Here is a 26,694-nt window from a genome sequence, read left to right as displayed (position 1 = left end):
GATAAAAAAATAAAAATACTCTTTATTATAATTTAATAAATTTTTTAAAAAAAATTTTAAGTCATTATTTTTTGGTAATATGTTATCATTAAATTATAATTTAATATGTCATTATTAAAATTGTAATAGATTAAGAGAATTTTGTATCCAATTAATAAAATTTGAATCTTGGATAATTGGAGCATTTCTAAAATTTGAATCTTAAATAATTTCAATTATATGTATTTTTTATTTAATATATTAATAATATATTATAAAAACTTCCATATCATTATTATTTTGATTTCTTTTTCATTTTTTTTTTCGTTTCTTTCCTTTCCTTTAATCTATAGCTTCTCGTGAAGCTTTAGAGAGAGAGAGAGAGAGAGAGAGAGAGAGTAATTGTGTAAATTTTTTTCGCTTATACCAAAAGCAAGTCGGTGTTAATTATTTTGGGCGCAAAAAGCATGCATATTCTTGGGAATAAGCATTCCTTGGCTCAAAAATAAACCAAACATTGGGCTGGTCAATCACCCCTGGAACATAATGACCATTCTAGTGAACCAAACATGCCCTGAATTTAGTAGTGATTTGCCCTCTCAGCTATGTCTGTGAGTGAGAGACCACCTACTTTGGAGAAATTATGGCTGGTACCTGCCTACCAGAAACTGTATGTTTAATCAGCTGTAAGAATCAATGAGAACCAACAAGTTGCAGTTGTATTCAGCTGTCTCAAGTCATTAATCAAGTGAAGAAAGGCATCACCTCATTAAAAACCCAAGAAGCCATAGATGAAGAACAAGGATCCAACATAAAAGTCATATGATCGACAATGCACAATTTCAACTTAAGCGTACAAACTTAAAAGTATCGACCATGGGTAGTTACTTCATTCCGATTCTCTGAAACTAAATTTATGGTTGTTTCGCATGTCGTTATAGAGCTTTAACCTACCCATCTCAAAGCTAATTCACAATCACTTCCTTTGCTTAAACTAATATAGCACCAAACTAAACCATGTTAGGCCTTTGTGGAAGCAGAAGATTGTAGAACTTATCATGCAAAAAGAAACTCTTTCCCTTGCTATCAATAGATTTTTTCCATCCACACCATCCACCGTTGACGATTTTCTTAGGATCATCAGTTCCTGTATAGTGGGGATCTAGTATAAGAAATGCAGAGTCTCCAGTAGCTTCATTGTAATCAACTCCCAGAAGGGAATATGCAAGAACACCACCACCTGCATCCATAAAACCACGTTAGTTTCCTGATAGATAACAACATCCTAATCATAGTGTAGCAAGTGAGTGTACAGACTGCTGGGCATGATGATACTACGGCAAGAAACATCATCTTCGCCAGAGAAAAGCCTCAAGCAAATGGAAATAAATTTTTAAAAAATGGTATTCTCACTAATTACCTATCATAATTGGTGTTCCTTGATTTTCAAAATGCATTGCCAGCTCTCGACATTTTTCAGGAAGCTCAGATCCAGACCTAACATTTATGACTTTGCAACTGACCTGTTAAATATAGAACCATTCTAAACATATGAATAAAATAGTGCAGATTTACACTTCATCAACAAAAGCACAATTAACAAGGTCTGAACATGATTCCACTATATATTTAGCCTCATTTGCATATTCAATGTTAATGAAGTATCCTAACATTCTTAATTAACAATAATTTTCTGAAATAAAACAGTACACTTACACCTAGAAGTTTATCCAAAACAAAGCTCAACTCAATTGCACCAATCCATTCACGTGACCCAATGAAAGAAGGATCCTTGTCACCAATATCTACAAGTGACTGTTGTATTTCCCTAAATAAAGGAGTTATATTAATCAGTAAAAGAATCATATCACATCAGCACTCAAAAGTATAAGCAAGGGGTGTATTCATGCAACGGTATCTTTAAGCAAAGAGTAACAGACCAAACTTATCCATAATCAGTTATGAAACACAATCACAGATTTTAACAGGCAGATGTTGTTGAGCTAAAAGTCAAAAAGTGTATATGGAACTACCAGAAAGAAAATGAAAAGGAAACAGTGATGAAAGCTTCCCAAACCTCAGCCTGCTACCACTTTCCATACCTGTGTGAAGGAACATCTATAGATGAATAATGTTGGAGTCTGAACCATGAAATGATAGTCTGCAGAGAGCGGTAAGCACAACCCCAGCCCTAGAAAGTGAACTGGATAAATTAGTTGGAGAACCATAAGAACAAATGATGATCATCACCAAAATCCAAACAATCTTCAAGGAATAGTAAGAGACAAGAAGACGCATCGAGGAATAAAATATGCAAAAGTAATGCAAGATTAGGCAGATAAGAATGAACTTCATTGATGGTGAAACAGGTCTTTTGACCAGAAAAACTGCTTCACAACTTTTTGATGACACTAGCAAATCTAGAGACCATCAAACAAAGAATCTTTCTGCTTTCACAACCATGTGTGACCTTGTGCCTTAAGAATTATACTTCTTGATATGCATACCATACAATGTTGAACACAATCTAATAGCATGGATCTCTAAAGATAACAGACTCAGATGCATAATGATCATATCAGAACAGCAACTTGTTGAAACTGTATGCAAGAAAATCATAAAAGATACCAAAAACAAGAAGAAAGTCCCATACTGAATCATCAAAGCCATCTTGAAGATAATGATAGTACTCATAAGAACCTTGAACTAGAGAGACACTGCCTCCAGAGACTGCACAAAAAATTGAGAAATTCATTTTCTTTCTACAGGAAAAAAGTAACCATGAGGAAGAGAGGAGAAAAGGTTAAAACAGAACAAAGGAGATTATAGCCACTAACCCCCACCGCTTGGGATCCCGATATGTACATCTTTAAGCAAAGAAGAACCTGATTTTACCAAAAACATAAGCTGCCAAAGCTAATGCACAGCAGAAACATAAAGAAAGAAAAGGAAGGTATAAACAAATGCCTTGCCACTGCCTAAATTTCTATAGCATATTTTATTTAAAAAATTACCCTTTCTAGTTGAGCTGTTGCTTGAACGGTCTTTTGTTGACAAATCCAGGGCATTGGCAATTCTTATGAGAGGACGATCAAATGGCAATCCTAACCTTAGATGTAGGGATCTTCTGATATCAACTGCCAAACATAAATTACAACTATAGGAAACAAAGATGTTGTCCAGAATCTAAGTCATAACTCTAAATTTTTTATACATTATTAAGATCACTTCAGACCATGATATGAACTAGCATAGACTTTTCTACAAGTAAAAGTTAATACTACTAATCGTAGAACAATAGCATAGATTTCTCTTGGTGAGGAAGGTTGGGAAGGAATTCACAGCGACATGCCCTCTATTTGTCTGAATTGTCAAAGTGCACCATGGAAACAAACCATTGTTTTCCCCGCAAGCGACAAAATTGGTTTTATTGGGTAATCTATATAAACTGGCTGTAGAGTTACTGCTTTCTAGGAGATCGGAAATTATTCAATGAAGGCAAGGAATGCAGTACCTTTACTTGTATACATGATACTGGAGTAGAAAAGGTAGCGGATGTGCTAGTTGATACTAATGAACTTTACATCCCTTGAATAACTACTTTCCATATGGCAAAAATTTGCTGCTAACCCACTTACAACTCAAGAACACTTCAATAGAAACAAAAGTTCACATTTATGAGTACCTTGCTTCATTTCTGTTTCCCCATAATTAAGTTCGTAGGCAACAGTTATTGGATGTGCTATCCCAGGCAGACTAAAGTGATATGGATGTAGCTGCAAAATGCAATCAGTTTCAAGTTATTTGTAGAGCAAGATCAAAATTCAAGAATGAAGACTTTTTGGATAAAAAATAATTAAGACTCCGTTTGGTTGATGCTTTTGCTATTTGCCTCCTGTTTTCTTTTCATTTTTATTTTTTGCTTTCTGCTTTCTATTCATTATTTGTAAAAAAAAAATACAAAAAACAAACAGCAAAAGCATCAACCAAACGGAGCCCAAATATTTAAGGAACTAAAATATAAAATCATTTCAGTGACCCTAATTAATTATATAAAGAGGATGCTCAATATGAACCATTATAGTCCTACAGAAGTTCTCAAGAGAAATAGGCTATCAGTGGATGCTTGACAAAAGATGGTGAATATGGAAAGCTGCAACTAAGTTGATGGATTGGACAACCCCAAGGGAAAGCTTATGACCCAAAATTTCACATTATCAGCAATGGCTAAACCACAGAACACCACAAGGGAGCGGGGGGAAAAGAAAACCTTATGTATATCTTCTTCTGAAGCTGATATATGGAGTCATACAGACCCTGTTATAATTTTATATTTAAAAATTACCTGCGGATGTTGTGTTAACAGATTTGGCAAGGTCATCTTCTTCATCAAATTTAACTGGTCAACTAACCCAGGGATGACCAATTTTGAAACAGCATGCATCAATGGGATGCCCTGGACTGCATAACAGAGTACTTCTAGATTGAAATCCACAATCAAAAGTCTAGTTTCCTCCATAGCTGATAGAAGAAAATTTAATTGCACTTAGTGAGTGAGACAAAAACTAGACTAGAAATCCATGATTATAAAAATGGCTTCATTGAAATTAACAAACAAGAGTAGCAATTGTCTTAAAACTGAAGCCAATACCTGGAAAGTATTCTACAGCAGGTGCTTTGCATTTTGGAGACTTTTCAGATCTATTAAGCAGAACACTTATTTGGATTATATCTGCATTCTAAGCAGAAACACATTTCACAAAAACTAATTCTAACAGCCACTGAAGTAGATGAAGAGGATGCAGTATAAAACAAGCTACCAAATGAAAAAAAAAAATTCAACCCTGTCTGAAAAAATATGACATGGAATAATTCCTATGGTAATTTCTTTTACCTCTACAGAAAACAACTCCGGGGTAGATTTATTCTTTAAACAAAAGTGTGCACATGGTAAAAGTTTTTTATCAGAATTATGAACAGCTTTATCCAAAAGCTCAATGTTTGGGAGAGCTGTGTCAAAATCCAATTCTTCACCACGAAGAATGACAGGTTGAACTACATCTGAAGAGGCTTTACTTGATGCCTCCACCATATACACAACATTTGGATCTTTGAACTTAGCAATGACTGCTTCAACTGCACGCAAGAAGATATTCTCCGCATCTGAAGCACATTATGAATCTTGTGTCATTAAAATGAGAAAGGAAAAGAATCCAACAAGTCTCAGCACAGAATGCAAAAAAAGAAATTAATTATGGATAGCTAGATTTCCAACAAGCACATATGTGTTACGCATGAAGAATTTCATGTCCAAATCTGCAACCAACTTGGTACAATCAGCAAGCTAAACTATTCAAGATATACTTCCAAATTAAAGGTTGTCTCATTAACCACATCTGTACTCTAATCTTAGTGACTAAATGATTATGTACGTATAGAGCAAATATAAACTCCACCTAAAACCTCTGAGTTTATCATCTCTAATTGTCCTTGAAATTCAACGACCCTGAAGACCTTGTTACTATGATCTCTACATATCGCACTACTCATTTCATAAGAAACAACTATCAAACATCAGCAACACTGGGTTATCAACAAATTCCAGGTCAGTACTGAACAATTCAGCAACCAACAAAATATCCACATGGATATAAACCTTGCATTCACTATTATAGAGGTAGCACTTAATAATTTCAGCAACTAACAAGAAATGAATAAATGCAAACATCGTTTGAGCTAAATAAGGATAAATCCGATAGAGAAAAGATGCTACCAGCGGGCTTGTTTACAGGAAAACAGAAGGGCAATTTAATCGGAATTTCGCAGCGTAGCAAACAACCAGTCTCCCACAAAAATTTCTCAGTATTCTCATCATAGGAAACAGAATTTACTAACTCGAGGCTCGTCGAACCCTCAGTCTCCGATACAAAGAAACGAATGTCCCCGGTATCTGGATCGGCAACAGCTCCGATCGTCTCCTCATTTACTGAATTTGTACTTCCAGATAAAACCTTTCTCAATTTCCGAGCAGCTTCAATAGCCCTCACCGCTGTCTTTTCGGTATCGGATTTTCCAACGATTAACGCTCCAATTACATCGAATCCTTTCAAGAGAAGCGCCCTGATTTCCTCTGCTCCCGTTTGAATCAAAATGAGGAGAAATATCGTAAAACTTGAATTAAATTTGAGATTTAGATTTTCCAAAAAGAGTTTTTTGCTGTTTACCTGACTCCCTGTGGAAATCCGGGCCAGAGGGATCGGAATGGATGCATCTGAAGGTGGAGAGGATGGTAAGTGGAGGGAAAAATGGGGATCCGATTAGCCATTGTAGATCCAATTCGTTTCGGGTGATCAACAGCTTACGGCACTCGACTCGTATCCTTCTATTGTCCTTCTCCATGGACTACACTACGCAAAATGAGGACTCGGATTGGAACCCGCGAGAATTTGACGTTGGTTTGTCTGGGCCGGATCTTTCAGAGGGAGATTGGTACTAGTGCCATTTCCATCATGGTAATATCCAAACAAAGAAATATTGAAAATTCCTTGAGTTTTTTTGGAAATGCAATTTGGTACAAGTACCATTTTTCCGTTATGGAATTTGGCACCTTTGAATTTTATTTTCTCTCATTTTCTTCCCACATTTCACTTGTGGAAGAAATAAATTGAAAATGGAAGAAAAATACAATCAATACTAAAAATAGTAAAGTTTGGTGGAAAAAGGAAAAGAAATAAAAAAGATTTAAAATAACTAATTAAAATGGTATTGATATTTCTCTTTATATTTGTAGAATTAGTTATTAACTCATGCAGTATATGAAATTTTTTGATTTTATAATGGAATTCCAATCAATAATATTTCTTTTTAAGATTGGGTTAACATTTGATGTACTGACAGTATGTAGCTTTTGTACATTGTAAACTCACAAAAATGTACCATCTCATTAATGAGACAAAATAAAAAAAATTTGAGAACTTAAAATTAAATATTCAAAAATTTATATTAATTAAACAAAAAAAAAACTATTTTCACTTTTCTATTTTTCTCGACCTTTCTTTTTCTTCTCTTTCATCTCTCTCCAATTCCATCATCTTTTTCTCATCTTCTTCTTTCATTAAAATTAAGTTTTGCCAAGTTTTAAAACTTCAATTGCATTTTTTAGATTATTTTATTTATCTTTTGAAACCCTCAGAAAGATTGAGGAAACATATCTTTCAAAAAAACAGAAAATCGTATTTAAATATATAAATCTTATAAGCAAAATTTTATTAAGTCAACATTTTTGCTTCTAAATAACAAGATTAAACAAAAAATTATTCTTCTCCTAAAAACCATATCCCACCTCTCTTTATCATGATGTTGCAAAGAGAAATTCACCTTCACTTAAATGTTGATTTTGAAACCATTTTAAAATGGTTAGTAACATTCTATAAAAAAATGATTGATCTTCGTTTAAATTTTTTTTTTCTTGGTGGGGTGCGCTAGGCCCGAGTAATAGTGCAACACTTGGGCGACGCTTGAGAGCCCCAATAGCAAGCTACAGTGGTGGGCTCTCCCCCTAAAAAAATTAATTTAATGTCATGTGGACCAATGGCCAACGTATCAGATATTAAACCGATAAAAACAGATATTACACTTGATCTTAGCCAAAAGGCCGAGAAAGGTGATCTTCGTTTAAAATCTTGAAAACATAGATTTTAGTTCAAAATTGAAATATTTATATATAACATATCATATGAATAATGATTTTGGTTTAAATACCAAAAAGTATATGATTTAGTTTACAATCTCAGGTTTAAATTTATTATAAATTAACACCTCAAAAGAATTTTAGTTTTGATAGGAATCTGAAGTTTTATGAGTGCATTCAAAGGGGAAAAAAACCTAATATCCGTGGAAAAGGAACAATTATGGGCTTAATCCTGTTATTTAGAAGCAAAATTGTTGACTAAATAAAACTCTACTAAATAGATTTATTTATTTGAATCTTGTGTTCTTAATCTCTGAAGAATAAGAAAAAAATTTAAAAATTACTCTTAAAGTTACAGAATTTTACAAAAACTAATTTAATCGAAGAAGAAGCATTGGAGAGAAATTGAAAAAAGGAGAACAAGAAAAAGAACGGTTGAGAGAGAGTTTATATTTGGTGCATTGACAGTATATAATTTTCATACATTGTATCATGCCTCCTTATTAAAAAATAAATTCAAAATTTTAAAGTACTTAAAAATAAATATTATTAATTTTTTTATAAAAATAAAAAAGATAAACTTTTTTTTCTATCCCTCTAACTCTCTCTTATTCAATCTCTCCCTCTTTTTCCCTCAACAACAATAGATTCAAAATTCTAATTTTTTTTTGAAAAGTAAAATCCTAAATTCTTAATTTATTTTTTAATATTTATTTCACTCCTCTATTTGAAATTACTATAAAAAATGGTAATAGATAATGAAGTAATATTTTTTATTTCTTCAACAATGGCTGACTTTTGAATGAAAAAAAGAAATATAATTGCCTTTTGGGAAAATAGCACACAAAGACTTAGTAGAACTCAAAGAAGACATTCAAAGTTCACTAGAGATTATACAGGGCAAAACAAAAACCTACCGAGCACAACTTCTATTTAGATCTATAAATAGATGAATCTAAAAAACAACGCTAAACAAAAATTCATTTTTCTTTTTTACAGCGTGAATCCTATAAGATTATCACATTGAAACTTTAAAATGATGTCTTCACAATGTGAGTTTAAACAATGTTCAAAAAGCCTCTTTTGTTAATCAAATAAGAGTGTTGAATAAACAATCACAATATATAGAAAATGATAAACTAAGAAGAAGATTGAAATAAATATTATCTTTAAAAATCAAAATTAAGAATTTAGAGTTTTGAAATTATAAAATAAGAAGAAGAAAAGGCACCAGAGTATTTGACTTATTGTTTGGTGCATGATCTTTTCTAAAAAAGAATAAAGTTCGAATTTCCCTTCTTCAAATTAAAGAAAAAAAATGAGAGATTGGGTGAGATGGAGTTGGAGAAAGAAAAAAATTATTTTTATTTTATTAAAAAATAATTATATTTATTTTTAAGTTTTCAAAAGTTTTAAATTTATTTTTTAGTAAGGTGGCGCCATTTGATTTCCTGATAGTGTATGGGAGCTATATACTATCAATGCATTAAATATAAATCCCAAGAGGATAAAAAAGTAAAAATATATATTTTTTTAATTGACCATTATAAATTTTTTAATATTTAATTTTAAATTCATAAAAAAATTTTATTTTATTTTATTAATAAGGTGGCACAATTTGATAAGTTGACGGTATATAAAAGCTACATAGATCAGTGCATCATATATAAATATTTTTTGATCTTATAAAAAAGGTGAACACTACAGTAAGTTTAACCTTACTGTCAGGTCAATTAATAAAATTTTAAAAAAATAATAAAAACCTGTATAACAAGTTAATAGGTAAACAACATATTTAATTTTTAAATTTATCTATTTTAAGATAATATCGTAGATAATTTTTAAACTTATTTAGTTTATTTTAAGTTATTTAACATTTAATTTTATTTTATTTTTATTATAAATTATAAAAATATTATTATTTTAATATTAAAGTTATATTTTATTAATTTAATTCAATAAAATTTATTTACGTTAACTCTTACACATTTACATTAAGATTTTAAATCTGTTTCTTACATCTTCATTAGATTTTATGTCAATTCTTACAATTTTACAACAAACCCTTCTAATAGTAACTTTAAACTATAATTATTTTTATCTTTATTATTCTTTATTTAAAAATTAAAATTTGTATATTATTAAACACCTTTAATCCGAAAAAATAAATTTAAATATTTATTTTTTATTAAATTTAAATTATTTTTATTTAATTGACTTGTTACGTGAACTCTCACACACTTACATTAAGATTTAAAATTTAATTATTCCACATTTACAAGTTTTATGTCAATTCTTACAGTTTTACGTCAAGACTTTTTCATGTTAATTTTTAACTATAACTATTTTTATCCTTTTTATTATTTATTTAAAAATTAAAATTTGTATATCGTTAAACACTTTTAGCCCTAAAAAATAGAAATTTAAATATTTATTTTTTATTAAATTTAGATTTTTGTAGTTAATTGACTTGTTATATTAACTCCCACACATTTACGTTACGATTTAAAATTTAGTTATTTCATCTTTATAAGTTTTTACATCAATTCTTGCAATTTTACTCAATGCTTTTTTATGTCAATTTTGAACTATAATTATTTTTATCCATATTATTCTTAATTTAAAAATTAAAATTTGTATATGGTTAACACTTTAAGTCTGAGAATATAAATTTAAATATTTATTTCTCATTAAATTTAAAATATTTTTGCTTAATTGACTTGTTACGTTAACTCTTACACATTTATCTTAAGATTTAAAATTTAATTATTTCACCTTTACAAGTTTTTACGTCAATTCTTATAGTTTTATGTTAAGACTTTTTCATGTTAACTTTGAACTATAATTATTTTTATCTTTATTGTTAGTTATTTAAAAATTAAAATTTGTATATCATTAAACACTTTTAACCGAGAATATAAATTTAAATATTTATTTTTTATTAAATTTAAATTATTTTTACTTAATTGACTTGTTACGTTAACTTTTACACACTTACGTTAAGATTTCAAATTTAGTTATTCCACCTTTACAAGTTTTTATGTTAATTCTTACGGTTTTACATCAAGGCTTTTCCATGTCAACTTTGAAATATAATTATTTGTATCCTTATTATTCTTTATTTAAAAATTAAAATTTGTACATTATTAAATACTTTTAATTCGAGAATATAAATTTAAATATTTATTTTTTATTAAATTTAAATTTTTTTTACTTAATTGACTTGTTACGTTAAGATTTAAAATTTAGTTATTCCACTTTTACAAGTTTTTAAGTCAATTCTTATAATTTTATATCAAGACTTTTTTATGTTAACTTTGAACTATCATTATTTTTATCCTTATTATTTGTTATTTAAAAATTAAAATTTGTATATCGCTAAACACTTTTAACCCGAGAATATAAATTTAAATATTTACTTTTCATTATATTTAAATTGTTTTTACTTAATTGACTTGTTATGTTAACTCTCACACATTTACGTTAAAATTTAAAATTTAGTTATTTTACTTTTATAAGTTTTTACGTCAATTCTTAAAATTTTATGTCAAGCGTTTTTCCATGTCAACTTTGAATTATAATTATTTTTATCTTTATTATTGCTTATTTAAAAATTAAATTCATACATCATTAAACACTTTTAATCAAAGAATATAAATATAAATATTTATTTTTCATTAAATTTAAATTATTTTTACTTAATTGACTTGTTACGTTAACTCTTACGCACTTACATTAAGATTTAAAATTTAGTTATTTCACCTTTATAAGTTTTTACGTCAATTCTTACAATTTTACGTTAAGACTTTTTCATATCAACTTTAAATTATAATTATTTTCATCTTTGTTATTCTTTATTTAAAAATTAAAATTTGTACATCGTTAAACAATTTTAATCTGAGAATTTAAATTTAAATATTTATTTGTTATTAAATTTAAATTATTTTTACTTAATTGAGCTGTTATGTTAACTCTTACACACTTACGTTAAAATTTAAAATTTAGTTATTCTACTTTTACAAGTTTTTAAGTCAAGGTTTTTCTATTTCAACTTTTAATTATAATTATTTTTATCCTTATTATTCTTTATTTAAAAATTAAATTTTATATATCGTTAAACATTTTTAATTTGAGAATATAAATTTAAATATTTATTTTTCATTAAATTTAGATTGTTTTTACTTAATTGACTTGTTACGTTAACTCTCACACATTTACGTTAAGATTTAAAATTTAGTTATTTTACTTTTACAAGTTTTTACGACAATTCTTACAATTTTACTTCAAGACTTTTCCATGTTAACTTTGAATTATAATTATTTTTATCCTTATTATTGTTTTTTAAAAATTAAAATTTGTACATCGTTAAACACTTTTAATCCGAGAATATGGATTTAAATAGTTACTTTTCATTAAATTTAAATTGTTTTTACTTAATTGACTTGTTACGTTAACTTTTACACACTTACGTTAAGATTTAAAATTTAGTTATCTCACATTTATAAGTTTTTTATATCAATTCTTACAGTTTTAAGTCAAGGTTTTTTCATGTCAACTTTGAATAATTATTTTTATCTTTATTATTCTTTATTTAAAAATTAAAATTTGTACATCGTTAAACACTTTTAATCCGAGAATATAAATTTAAATATTTATTTTTTATTAAATTTAAATTATTTTAACTTAATTGACTTGTTACGTTAACTTTTACACACTTGTGTTAAGATTTAAAATTTAATTATTTCACCTTTACAAGTTTTTACGTCAATTCTTACAGTTTTACGTCAAGACTTTTCCATGTCAACTTTGAATTATAATTATTTTTATCCTTATTATTCTTTATTTAAAAATTAAAATTTGTATATCGTTAAACACTTTTAATTCAAAAATTTAAATTTAAATATTTATTTTTCATTAAATTGAAATTTTTTTTACTTAATTGACTTGTTACGTTAACTCTCACACACTTACGTTAAGATTTAAAATTTAGTTATTTCACCTTTACAAGTTTTTATGTCAATTCTTACAGTTTTATGTGAAGGCTTTTCCATGTCAACTTTGAATTATAATTATTTTTATCCTTATTATTCTTTATTTAAAAATTAAAATTTGTACATCTTTAAACACTTTTAATCTGAGAATATAAATTTAAATATTTATTTTTTATTAAATTTAAATTGTTTTTACTTAATTGACTTGTTACATTAACTCTTACACACTTACATCAAGATTTAAAATTTAGTTATTCTACTTTTACAAGTTTTTACATCAATTCTTACAGTTTTACATCAAAGATTTTTCATGTCAACTTTGAACTATAATTATTTGTATCCTTCTTATTCTTAATTTAAAAGTTAAAAGTTTTATATCGTTAAACACTTTCAACCCGAGAATATATATTTAAATATTTATTTTTTCATTAAATTTAAAATTTTTAAACTTAATTCACTTGTTATGTTAACTCTCACATATTTACATTAAGATTTAAAATTTAATTATTTTTCCTTTATGAGTTTTTACGTAAATTTTTATTACTTTACGTTAATGATTTTTAATCGAACGTTTAGGCATTTTAATGACAACTTTAAATTACACGTGTTTTTATTTTTATTGTTATGCATTTTTAATTTTGATTTTTTGATTTATTATAGTGTCAATCCTATTTATAATGTGAAATTTCAGCCATTGATTAAAAGTAAAGCAAATAAACGGTTTCTATTAAAACCCTAAAAAAAAGTCCATCAAAGGAAGGAATTTCCCCCATTAAAAGAATTTTCTGCCAAAGGTTGGAGGTGGAGGACTCTCATATTCACCTTCAATAACTAGACAATTTTGCTGTACTAGCTTTACAACAGTATGCCCATCCTTCATCAAATAGTTTGTAGAACAAAATACTATACCAATGCCAACTTCTATTATATCATTGTAGAGTCCATTAAAGAGATGACTCTCCCCCACTAAGGGAGTTTTTTGCCAAACGTTGGAGATGGTCTTCACAAGCATTATAAAGCAATTTCTATTGGCACCCTAACGTTTGGTTTGCTTACCACTATCTTATCAATTGTCTATTTTGCTGTGCGTGCTGAGTCCTCTTCAACTTTGCTCTCCCCACAACGCTCACCTTATGTAGGTATTGTTAATAATAATATTCAATCCTTATACCCAAAATGCGACACCTAGCACCCTATATACTAAACCTTAAACCATTAAATTATACTAACTTTGGTATTGTGAATTGATAATTTTGATTATACTAATTTTATACTTAGCCTCCAATATTATTATAGTGTAGTAAGTTTTTTATTTCTCCAATATTATTATAATGTAGTAAGTTTTTTATTTAATATTTCATGAGTATTTAAGGTTGTAATTATATATTATTTATGTTTAATATGTGTAGGTGAATGGAGAGTGAAAAAAATAATTTGTCAGATGCAAAATATTTGCATGAACTTTCAAAAGATGATATACTGAGTTTGGAGTTTGATGATTTAGAAGATGTTTATGAATTTTATAAAGCATATGCTTATGCCATAGGCTTTGGTGTTCGTAAAGATAGTTGTAGGCGAAACAAAGATGGAATTGAAGTTATGAAGCATTTTGCTTGTTTGAAAGAAGGACATAGGGTTGAAAAATGGAAAAAGCTAGAGAACCGGATGCGAGAACCTAAAAGTTCATCTAGAACAGATTGCAAGGCTAACATTCGGGTCATTCTAAACAAAGATACAGGAAAATGGTATGTTTCACATTGTGAACTTAAACATAATCATCATATGGTAAATCTCGCTCAAATAGGTTTCATTCGTTCAAATAGGCATATTAAAGTAGCTGATGTCTGTGAAGCAAAAGCTATGAAAGTTGCAGGTATCAAAACATGTCAAGTGATGAATGTTTTTGCAGCTCAAGCAAGGGGCATTCAAAATGTTGGTTTTACGCATAAAGATTTTTATAATCGTATGGTGGCTGAAGAACATGCTGAGGTAAATGATGGTGAAGTTCAAGTGACGTTGTTATATTTTGGAGTGAAAAAGGAAATAGATAGTGGATTCTACATGACGCACACGACTTATGATGATAACAAATTGAAGAATTTATTTTGGGCTGATTCTGTATCAAGATCAAATTATGCTTGTTTTGGTGATGTTTTGGCATTTGACACAACTTATAAGAAAAACACATTTAATTTGCCTCTTTTGGTTTTCATTGATGTGAACTATCATCATATGACCACCATTTTTGCATTAGCATTGCTCACAAATGAAGATGCTGAAAGCTATATTTGGGCTTTATCCACATTTTTAGAATGTATGATGAACAAAAAGCCAATATCTGTGGTTATTGATGAAGATAGAGCTATGAGAAAGGCATTGAAAATGGCATTCCTTAGAGTACAACACAGGCTATGCTCTTGGTATCTTGCTAGTAATGCCCAAGCAAACATACCACTACCTGGATTCGTTCAGAATTTTAAAGCTTGCATAAAATCTTGGTGGACGATTAATAAGTTTGAAAGAGAATGGAAAGAGATGGTAAAAAAATTTGCATTACAAGGACATCAATGGATAGATGAGATGTATAAAAAGAAGCATATGTGGGCCCAATCACACTTGAGTGGTCATTTTTTCAGAATAATTACGAGTACATCACGTTACGAAGGTTTGAATTCTTTTATAGCTTTTGTTGCAAAAGAGAGGAAGACGTTATTGGAGTTTGTTAGAGCAATTGAAGATGAAATTAAAAATATTCGAAATAATGAGATTGGTGAAGATTACATATCCATCCATACAGAGCCAGTTTCAAGCCAAATTTTCAAAGATATTGAAAATCATGTTGCAAGTGTTTATACAAGAAGAACATTCAAAAAGTTTATAGATGAAATGTGTCTACAGCAATTGTTTTATCATGAATGTCGCATTGATGATGTGCCATCTATACGGGTATACCATTTGATGAAGTATGGAGATCTTTCTGAGCGAATACGTGTGGAGTTTCATGTAGATGATTATAAAATGCTCATGTCTTAAATTTGAAATAAATGGTATACCATGTCCACATATCATTCATGTGATGATTTTAGAGCAATTATATAGGATCCCTTTGAATCTCATAATGAAAAGATGGACAGAAAATGCCAACGATGATGCACTTGCAGTTATGGAAAATAATGTTGATCCTAAGTACCAGACAATACTACGGTACGCTTCTCTAAGCTCTCATTGTAATAGGTTATGTCATGTAGCTTCTCAATTCGTCGAGACATTTAACAAAGCAAGGAGTGAAATAGCTAATTTAACAAGACGATATGAAGAGATGTGCAAAGTCAATATAGATGGAATTTCTAATTTGACAAAACATGTTCATGATCTTACTAGAGTGAAAGCTAAGGGCAAAATTGGAGCTAAAATTGAAAAGAAAAAAAAGCCACGAAAATGTGGCAATTGCACAAAAGAAGGTCACACAAGAAATAAATGTCCACAACTAGAGCTAACACTTCGTAGTTTGGACTCAAGCAGTTGCCTTCTTAATGATAATGATGTTGATGTATATGAGAAAAATAACGAAGTATGGCCATCTCAATTGGGAACACTTTTTGGTGGTTATTCATTAGAGGTATAATAATATAACATATATTATTATTAAACGACTAATGATGATAATTATTACATATTTGTTTTATTTATTATCTATTCTGTTTTGTTACAGGAAGAATAACGCATAAAAATGACAATGAGGTTGGGATTCTTTTTGTCATACTCATTCTCTACCTCATTGAATCTATTTGTTGATACAGGTATCATAAACTTTGATTGAAAAATAAAAGTACAATAGTTTGTTTGTTCTAACCTTGTTCTCTTGTTCTATTAGTTTACTATTTGGCATGATGATATTGTTTTTATATATATACATATATAAACAATAAAAGCTTGCTCTATTTAGATGATGATGACCTTTGATTTCATTTTTTTTTCCTCTTGGAATTGAAGATTAGATGTTATCCTATTAAGTGCAATATAAGTCAAGATCCTTTCTGACATGGCATTTTATTTTATTTTTAGAAGACTATCTTTATAGGCATTTTATTAGTTTTGTAATTTTTCTTGATATTCCATGCTTTGAGTATGGTCTGTTCTATTGTTTTCCTGTTATCAATATTATCCATTTCCTTAACGTGTTGCAGTGTGTAATAGCTGCGATGTTTTCCTGTTATCAATATTATCCATTTCCTTAACAGGTTTTTACTGAAAGCTACTTTTGTGTGGCAGGAGCACTTATGGGCCTTCTAAAACCTGGAAGGATGAACATGTTTGGGACACTACTGGTAATCTGGGGTCTTGTCAAGGTTTAAGGATGAGCTCACTAGATGACTTCAAGTCAATACTTATAAAAGAAGCTTTAGTTTATGACGTTTACTTTTTATTTTGTTTTGATTTGGGAGAAGAGTATTTGAACTTTACAATTTCGAGTGGGAGATACATGCATAGACTATTATTAAATATTTAGGTATTTTGATAAGAAATTGAAACAAATAGGTGATTTGTACAAAAGAGTCTAAGTTAAGTTGTTAGATTATAACTTGGATATTGTTTAGTTTGGTATGTCAAATGTTTAAGGTTTTACCTCATCACGGGGCGCAATGCATAAACAAATTTTTTGCCAAATAGAACTTATAGCGCTATAGCGCTGTGCCCACTCCCCAAACAAAACTTACAATGCTGCAGCACCAAGTTCTCAACGTTGTAGCGCTGTCCAGTACCATTCCTACGAGGCAGTAGCATCAGAGTTGCAGCTCCAAGTCTGTAACACTGCAATGTTGTCGTCAGCAACACAAACCTTCCACCAAGCAGTATACTTGGCGCTGCAGCGCTGCACTTTCAGCACTTCAACACTATCTAGTGAAGTAACACTGCCTTTGGCAGTGAAGTCAGCGTTGTAACGCTGACTTAAATGAAGAAGTCTGCAGCGCTAACATAAATGTTCAATAAAAAGGTACATTTTAGTCAACTCATATAGATAGATCCTAAGCAAAACTAAGTAGGCAGGGAGTCTTTAATTTTTAGTTGTTCACTGCATTGTTTGCAATACTTTCTCTTAGGGAGAAGTTGAATGTCATGTTACTAAATGTTTTAAGTATAAGTACTCCTACATCAAAAACTCTTTCATGGCCCTTAGCCTCAGAAACCAACTCTACTTTGAAACAAAGTTCACAAAGTTTGGCAAGGTTAGTTTGGCCAAATTGTTCATTGTTTGATGGATAATTGTATTTTGCTTTCAGTGTAGTTCTTCTAATCTACTATTGAGAGCAATAAGTAATTGACATTGCCTACACGCAGCAATGAAACCTTGGCCTCGTTGATCGTTACATTGGTACTAGATTTTGCAACAGTGATGTTGAACCCCTCCAAATAAGTCTCTAGCACTATCCGCTCTAGAATATTGCAAGGCACGATGAGCCTTAAAAAGATTGATGGATACACACTCCAATTACCCATAAATGGCTTTATCATTTCATTAGAAGGAACACAGATTGTAAGCTTCACATTGGCTTATGGGCTTTCCAATTGGGAGTCAAGAAAACATGCCATGTATAACTCATAGAATATCAAAAGCTATCCCATTATATTAATAGTTAAAATAAGAGTTCTTAAGTGATGCATGAGAGAATCAATAACTAAAACCAAAGAATTATAAGACTTTAGTGAAGTGGTAATAATAAGTTTTGATTTCCTTTCGTCAATAAAAGAAATATCGCTTGTAACTTTATAAAAGATAATTCTGCCAAGTGACATCTACCTCAAAATTGAAAAATAATAAAACAACTTCAATTTAATAATATTATAAAAGATGCGTTTGCTAACGACCTCTTTTAATAACATTAAAACTTTGTCAAACTATTAATACAACAATAAAGTCAAATAATGAAAAAGAATTTATTATTGATGAATAATTCATACATTAATAAATGAAACATAAGCTTAAAGTCGTTTTTTTAATCCTCTTTTATATTTTCTGATTGCATCATAATCGATGTTCTTATTATGCAAACCATTATGAATAACATTCATCACAACTGAACGACTTTTGTTATTAGGGTGCTTAATAAGATAAGCCAACAAAAGAGATCGATCCAATTCCTTTACACCCTGCAAAAAGCAAATAATATTAAAAAATATTTATTGAGTATGAAATGAAACATAATGGACTTACCACTTCATGGTAGGTATTGAGGTGCACAATTGTGCATAAACTTGCATACATACATGCCACAATAATAACTACAAAAATTATAAAATTTGAGGATCAAATTAAGATATATGTTTTAATAAAATCAAATATTTTATTATGCATTTACCTGTTTGATTGTCGTGGAACATCATTGGGGACAACAATATCCCAACAGGTTTCTTTACTGGCAAATAAAGTTCTTTTGAAAAGCTTTTCAAAATATGCGACCTGCATAAATTTCAAATATATGTACATGAAAAAAATCATACAATTTATATAAAAGAAGCATGTAAATTAATACATTCTATTAAATTGGTTGTTTATCACTTTTTTTATCGCATTCAATCTTCTGGTTTCACCTCCGGATAATGGTAAAAAGTCAAACACTTTAATAACCTTCTCTTTTAAGTTTAATACACATAAATACCAATGCATATTACTGTCCTTCATTGGCACAAAGATATGAAAAATACATAATATAAAATTCAAAATAATTAAAAAATAATTACATGAACTAAAACTATTTTTATTAAATATTCATCATTATATTGCAATAAACTTATGTATATACAATTTATTTTTTTAAAATTATAATACTGCTTCCATTGAATAAGAGGGAATAAAGAAATTCCCTTAACATTACAAAAAAAAACACTTCTGATCTATTGGATCATATGCCCACAAAAACCATCAAGGTATACCCCTCCAATACAATATGTAAACAAACAAAAACTTACCCAAATTCCAGCTTTACAACCATGAAACTTAGATATAAAAAATCTATACCCCCTATCCACACACAATCAATAAATTAATGTTAAAGTCTATACACAAAATAAAACAACATGAACAAATCATCAAAAGCATCATCAACACCACCCTATGCCTATCCACAATTTCCATGGTGTATGTATCCACATTTTGATCAATAATATTAGCCAGCATAATGAAATCCAAGTGCAAAATTATAAAACCTCTATTGGACCAGGCCATTACAAAACATAAAAATAAATGTTGAACAAATTTATATTACTATTTCACAATTTTGTATGGAACTCGTGTATGGCTGGAGACCTCGTTGGTTTCAATTTTTAAAGTCAATTGTTGGATTGCGTAGGATACAATCCTATTGCAATACAAAAACCATCATACCTGTTGCTAGCATACATAATTCATTAAATTACGTAATCAAAATAATTGAAAAATTATAATACATTTGATAAAAATATTAATGAAATTGATATCTTACTGAAATAAAACATGACATATACCATCTTGTCCAAAGGTTTGATTCTTGCTTGACGTTTAGCATGCACGCATAACCCACCATATTAATTACCTTCAACCATTTTTTTTGGTCAAAAATTGAAAAAAAACTGCAAACATACCCATATATATATAACCATAATGAACAATTCAACTTATTGTATCATCAAGCCACTTCCTTGGTTCCAATGTCATCATCTCAGTCCTAATTGCATATGTATCAATGAAATCAACAATTTTCTCCTCACTACGTTAAGAAATAATTAATCAGCAGTTTTTATTAAGAAAAACAAAATATGCAAAAACTATTGAAACTACCTGTTTGAATGTTTATTTGAAATACCCTATACTTTGATATGGTGATAAATAAAGTTGATCGAATGCAAATTGAGGTCAATTAAAATGTTTAAAAGTGATAAAAGACGAAAAGAGTAGTTTAGGATAAAATATTTCGCAAGTGAGAAAATAATAATAATTTTATCGGAGGAGAATTTGTGAGATAAAAAGGCGATTTGGAAGTCAAGTGAGGCATAATAAGGTATTTTGGGTACAAAGGAGACAAGATAAAATTTTTAGAATAAAATATTTTTTTATTAATAAAATAATATTAAAATATTAATATTTAGCCTGATATCGAAATCAGTCATGAAGAAGGATCATATGGTTGATTCGAGTGGGGGAGAAGATGACAAGCCCGACTCTATAAAATATTTATCATGACATACATGTGATGGATAGCATGTTTGCATGCTAAGAGAGTCTCGAAAAATTTACAAAAGTCGGTATTGTACCTAGACGTACAACAAAATTGATTTAAGCCTCGAATTAGATCAAATAGAGAATTCACGATGAAATTAAGAATTTTAAAGTCCTAGAATGGTTTAATATGGTGATTCGGAGTTCGAGGATCAATTTGGAGTCAAACCGAAATTTTCGCTATCTAGGGGTAAAATGGTCATTTGCCACCTGGAGACAAAATGAAAATTTTAGGAAAGATTTTTTTTTGGCCCCATTTGACTTATTGGAGTAAGATTTGAGGTTTAGAAGTGAAAAATTTTAAGTTCGGTATAACTTAGAGTAAAAAGGTAAAATGGTAATTTTGCCACCCCGGGGCAAAATTGTAATTTTTCACCATCAAGACATTTTTCCAGCACATGGTCTTCCTTTATCCTCATTTTGACCATTGACTAATTGTGTGGTGGAGATAAAAAGGATTAAAATTTTAAAATTTTAAAAATGGACCAATAAGAAAATGCCATGTGTCATACCTTTATTATTTTATTGTTTCTTTATAAAAAGGCATAAAATCAGCCTATTTTCTTCATATGGCCCGCCAAGCAAGGAAGAGAGAGAAAGAGAGGAAGAACAAAGGGAAAAATAAGAAAATCTAGGTGAAAATTCAAAGAAAAAGTGAAGAAATCAAGGAAACAAGCTAGGTAAGTTAGAATTTCTTTAGTTCTCCTTGATACCTAGCTTACCCATGCTTTTGTTCTTGATTTTCATGATTGAATATTGAGTTATTATGATGAATTCAATTCTGAAAAATGGGTTAGGAGAGAGAAAGTTGTTAGATTAATTTGATTTTAAGTTATGTTAGTGTTTTAAGTTATTTTAGCATATTTAGAAACAAAACAATAAGAAAATAATTTATTTTCTCCCACAACCCTTAATGGCCGAATTTACCATGTGTTGAGTGAGGATGAATTTGATTTTCATTCTAGGAGAATTGGTTAAGAAATGATGAATTATGAGCCTAGAAAAATAATGAGAATTTTCAGAGCAAAAATATGAATTTTTACCCACTAGGGGTATTTTCATAATTTGCTATCGAGACTGATAAATTGAATCTCATTCACAGTCATTAAGGTAATTTAGGTATAATTGGAGTGTAAAAAGTGAGAAGAATTGATTTGGAGTTAAATTGGAGATAATAGGCCGAATTAGGTCAGCACTGCATTTAAGCGGTAATCTGATAAGTTGTATATCATATCATGCATATATACCGAGCCTGAATTGATTTTATAATGGTCAAGCATTGATGTGGTGAATTATGTATTGTACATTGTGCATAGGTGGTGAGCAAAGTACACTGGTAAAAGTACAGAGATTGTGCTTGGAGACTGGGATTAGAAGTACATCGACTCCTAGAACTGTGAGTGAACATATTATCGTCTTAATTATCTAGAGTAGTTTTATACAATTGTGTGATTTTATGAAAAATGGGTTTAAATGGTAAATTGCTATGTTTTAAGAGAAATTATGATTTTATAAAATGATTTTATAAATTTTCTGAAAAATTGAATACTGGTTTTGAAATAGAGTAATTGGAGATTACCTGCTTGTGTTGCAAATTTATGGTTTTGAATTGAATGGCTTATGACAATAAATGAGCATGAATGGCTAAACTAATTTTGGTGTTAGAATTATTTATACTGTGTATTCAGCCTTGAGAGGCTAGGTTGCGATAAATTGTCACGTCATGCTAGAATGAATTTTATTGATTGGTGGATTATATATTAATTATTCACTGCAGAGGGGGTTCCGTGGATCAGCCTATTAGAGGGGCACGGTAAACTCCATTATATTCTTACCTCGAACGGAGAGGCGCGTAGGGTATCTCCTAGGGTAAAGTTTAGGGTTCACTTCACGCCAAACCACCATGTGAAGGGGAACTCAGCCAACGCCAAGGAACAACTATATTTTTCTCAAACTAAAAATATATTTTAAGTGTATACAAAAATTTTAACAGCCTTGGCGGACTTGGTTTGATGCCCTACACAAGGTATCACCGAGTATGAGTTTTGACACGAGCCAAAGTTTTAAGAAATTCATAAGCCAAGTTGATTACTCGATTTATATGGATTGATTTTATTTGGTTGAAATGAGTGGAAAGGTAATGAAATTACAGTATGATGACTTATTTCAATTGTCTCAATTTACTCGACTTTAAATAGTTTAGATGGTATCTGTTTACTCACTGAGATTTTATAATCTCACCACCCTCATTTCCTCACATTTCAGGCTCGGGGAATTCCATAGTTAGTTGACTTTGACAAGGACTTTCATTTGGACTCGAATCGGTAAAGGCTGTAGGTTTCCAGCTTCCGATGCATTTTGGTTAGAGGTGGGCCACGTGTCACTGTAAAAGAAATTTTATGCTTTGGTTATTTGCTTTATAGTATATATAAATATAATTAACTTTTACGCTATAAGAATTATGTACCGATAGTTTTATGAAAATTATTTTACAAGAAAATAATTTATTTTATTGAATATTTTTATTATATTCAAATGATCAAATTTTCACTTCAAATGAACGTTTTAGATACTTAATTTGTTTTTAAATCATTAAATATATATTATCTGCTTACCTACTATATTTTTAGCAAGTTTTCAGATTTTCAAAAAAAAATGAAATGATGAAAATGCCCCTGTGAGCTAGAAAACAAAATATGTTCTGATTTGAAAATGATTTGTAATCCCTTGAATTTTGATATTTGATAACTATTGCTCACCGGGGAAGTGCGAAAGCTGATACGAGAGCCTTGCGGGGTTTCGATCGGCATTCGAGGTGAAGAATATCTGTCGAGGCCTCGCGGCGGCTGTCACGGGCCCGATGGGGAGTTCCGGGTCGTGACATTATTCCACACATAGTTGCATATATCGTTTAAATCATTGGGTAGTTTATAAGGTGATGAAACACTTGGACTCCGTGGACAAACCTTTATAACAATATAAATTTCATTACAATATTAGTATAAAAAAATTCAACAAAATAGAAAAAATGTTATTATCTTAATACCTTTGACTTAGACTTCTTAATTGTATTTTTATGTGCTTTCTCCTTAACATTAGGGATTTGATATGGCAAATGTTCTTTATTCACCAATGTAGTAGCAAAAGATGCCGCATCTAGTAGATACTCTTTATCACCTTCACTGGAACGAATCGAAACTATTTCAACTTTCTCTAAGGCCTATAAGAATTATTAGCACAGTGTAGCAAATTTTGAATAAGCTATTTAAAAACAAATATTCTTTGCAAACTCTTTGTTAGCAAATAATTCATGCATATCATTCAATCGAAATACATAATTAGTAATTTATATTCATACCTTTATATGTTCCTTTCTAGTTATTTATCTCTTTACTTTGTCTGTCATAGGAGCTGTTGGAGATGACATATTTTCCTTCAAAGTAGGGCATGGAGATGAAAAACATTTATCATTTACTATTAACGGATGATACAAAGTCAATTCCTTTGGAAACTCTTTAGGTGATTCATTGGGAAAATCCTGGATAGTATTATAGTTTTCCAAGTTATCACAAAATAAAACAGTATTAGACCATCTTTCATTGGCTGTTAGTGCATTGGATGGACCATAATTTGAACCATTTTCCTTACATAAAAATTATTTTCTTACGTGTTCATCTCTCGTAGGATTACAACCATGTGATGTAGTGCAAATAAATTTGGACACACAAAACTCTTTAAATCGAATAGCTTTAATATTAGCCTTTATAGTCGCTATATCATTTTTTAAGCTAACGAAAACCTCATACTCCCGTTGCTTCTCTTTTTCTTTCAGCTTTTAATTATTTTTATCATACTCCAATAATTCTTTCACCTTTTTAATTTCACACTTTAAACTCTCATACTCTTGTTGCTTCTCTTTTTCTTTCAGCTTTTGATTATTTTTATCGTACTCCATCAATCCCTCCAACTTTTCAATTTCACACTTCAAATGCTCATACTCCCGTTGTTTCTCTTTTTCTTTCAAGTTTTGACTATTTTTATCATACTCTAATAATCTCTTCAACTTTTCAATTTCACACTTCGAACTCTCATTGAAATACCCCATACTTTAATATGGTGATAAATAAAGTTGATCGAATGCAAATTGAGGTCAATTAAAATGTTTAGAAGTGATAAAAGACGAAAGGAATAGTTTAGGATAAAATATTTCACAAATGAGAAAATAATAATAAAATAATAATAATTTTATCGGAGGAGAATTTGTGAGATAAAAGGCGATTTGGAAGTCAAGTGAGGCATAATAAGGCATTTTGGGTACCAAGGAGACAAGATAAAATTTTTAGAATAAAATAATATTTTATTAATAAAATAATATTAAAATATTAATATTTAGCTGGATGTCGAAGTCAATCAAGAAGAAGGATCATATGGTTGATCCAAGTGGGGGAGAAGATGACAAGCCCGACTCTATAAAAATATTTATCATGACATACATGTGATGGATAGCATGTTTGCATGCTAGGAGAGTCCCGAAAAATTTACAAAAGTCGGTATTGTACCTAAAGGTACAATAAAGTTGATTTAAGCCTCGAACTAGATCAAATAGAGAATTTATGATGAAATTAAGAATTTTAAAGTCTCAGAATGGTTTAATATGGTGATTCGGAGTTCGAGGATCAATTTGGAGTCAAATCGAAATTTTCGCTATCTAGGGGCAAAATGGTCATTTGCCACCTTGGGACAAAATGAAAATTTTAGAAAATATTTTTTTTTGGCCCCATTTGACTTATTGGAGTATAATTTGATTTATTGGAGTAAGATTTGAGGTTTAGAAGTGAAAAATTTTAATTTTGGTATAATTTGGAGTAAAATGGTAAAATGATTATTTTGCCACCCTAGGGGCAAAATTATAATTTTCCACCACCAGGATATTTTTCCAGCACATGGTCTTCCTTTATCCTCATTTGGACCATTGACTAATTGTGTGGTGGAGATAAAAAGGATTAAAATTTTTAAAGTTTTAAAAACGGGCCAATGACATGATGCCACGTGTCATGCCTTTATTAATTTATTATTTTCCTTTTTAAAAGGCACAAAAATCAGCTCATCTTCCACCCCATGGCCGGCCAAACCAGAAAGAAGAGAGAGAAAAGAAAAACAAAACCCTAGGGAGAGAAAATCAAAGAAAAAGTGTGAATTTTTAAGGAAATTAGGTGAAAAAGGTGAGATTTTTTCTATTAAGCTTGAGTTTTCTTATTCCCAAGCATTTCTCTTTATTTTCCATGATTAAATTACATGTTTTCATGATGAATTCAATTCTGAAAAAAATGGGTTAGGAGAGAGAAACTTGTTAGATTAATTTGATTTTAAGTTATGTTAGTGTTTTAAGTTAGTTTAGCATATTTAGAAACAAAATAACAAGAAAAGAACTTATTTTCTCCCACAATCATTAATGGCCGAATTTATTATGTGTTGAGTGAGGATAAATTTGATTTTCATTTTAGGAGAATTGGTTAAGAAACGATGAATTATGAGCCTAGAAAAATAATGAAAATTTTCGGAGCAAAAATACGATTTTTACCCACTAGGGGTATTTTCGTAATTTTCTACCGAGACTGATAAATTGAATCTCATTCACAGTCATGGAGGTAATTTAGTTATAATTGGAGTGTAGAAAGTGAGAAGAATTGATTTGGAGTTAAATTGGAGATAATAGGCCGAATTAGGTCAACACCGCATTTAAGCGGTAGTCGAATAAGTTGTATATCCTATCATGCATA

At 29.8% G+C, this 26,694-nt stretch overlaps 2 protein-coding genes and 1 non-coding gene across 5 annotated transcripts; 1 reads left to right on the top strand and 2 right to left on the bottom strand.

Moving 5' to 3' along the window:
- Positions 1–676: 676 nt before the first annotated feature.
- LOC18605019 (Peptidase C78, ubiquitin fold modifier-specific peptidase 1/ 2) lies at positions 677–6,509 on the bottom strand. Of its 3 annotated transcripts, none has more exons than XM_088804938.1 (13): positions 6,204–6,508; positions 5,753–6,109; positions 4,874–5,142; positions 4,631–4,718; positions 4,325–4,440; positions 3,665–3,755; positions 2,994–3,116; positions 2,817–2,864; positions 2,633–2,709; positions 2,082–2,170; positions 1,696–1,807; positions 1,400–1,502; positions 677–1,219 (listed from the first exon to the last, which is right to left on the bottom strand). In XM_088804938.1, the coding sequence occupies exons 1-13, from the start codon at positions 6,376–6,378 to the stop codon at positions 990–992; spliced, it is 1,878 nt and encodes a 625-aa protein (XP_088661064.1). In that variant the 5' UTR covers positions 6,379–6,508; the 3' UTR covers positions 677–989. The 3 variants fall into 3 exon arrangements, with proteins under 3 accessions (XP_088661064.1, XP_007037839.3, XP_088661065.1); XM_007037777.3 differs by having other exon boundaries at positions 4,325–4,500; positions 6,204–6,506; XM_088804939.1 differs by lacking the exon at positions 2,994–3,116 and having other exon boundaries at positions 4,325–4,500; positions 6,204–6,509.
- A 941-nt stretch (positions 6,510–7,450) lies between these two features.
- On the bottom strand, positions 7,451–7,646 carry LOC148763769 (U2 spliceosomal RNA). Its single transcript, XR_016025607.1, has one exon. It is a non-coding gene; the product is annotated as a U2 spliceosomal RNA (small nuclear RNA).
- Positions 7,647–14,073: 6,427 nt separating this feature from the next.
- LOC108661175 (protein FAR1-RELATED SEQUENCE 5-like) lies at positions 14,074–15,693 on the top strand. The gene has a single exon (XM_018117087.2). It carries the CDS (start codon positions 14,074–14,076, stop codon positions 15,691–15,693), a length of 1,620 nt encoding a protein of 539 aa, XP_017972576.2.
- Positions 15,694–26,694: the final 11,001 nt, after the last annotated feature.

The sequence above is a fragment of the Theobroma cacao genome, chromosome 3, assembly GCF_053813885.1.
Source record: "Theobroma cacao isolate CCN51 chromosome 3, ASM5381388v1, whole genome shotgun sequence".
Lineage (NCBI taxonomy): Eukaryota > Viridiplantae > Streptophyta > Magnoliopsida > Malvales > Malvaceae > Theobroma > Theobroma cacao.
The sequence above is the reverse complement of the archived record's forward strand: the minus strand, read 5'-3'. Positions and strand labels throughout refer to the sequence as shown.

Coding starts and splice junctions, on each gene's coding strand:
- LOC18605019 (XM_007037777.3), bottom strand. CDS start 6,378: ATGGAGAAGGACAATAGAAGGATACGAGTCGAGTGCCGTAAGCTGTTG. Junction 4,501..4,630: donor TGCTGTAGAATACTTTCCAG/GTATTGGCTTCA, acceptor TTCTTCTATCAG/CTATGGAGGAAACTAGACTT. Junction 2,171..2,632: donor AAGATGGCTTTGATGATTCA/GTATGGGACTTT, acceptor TTCACTTTCTAG/GGCTGGGGTTGTGCTTACCG.
- LOC108661175 (XM_018117087.2), top strand. CDS start 14,074: ATGGAGAGTGAAAAAAATAATTTGTCAGATGCAAAATATTTGCATGAA.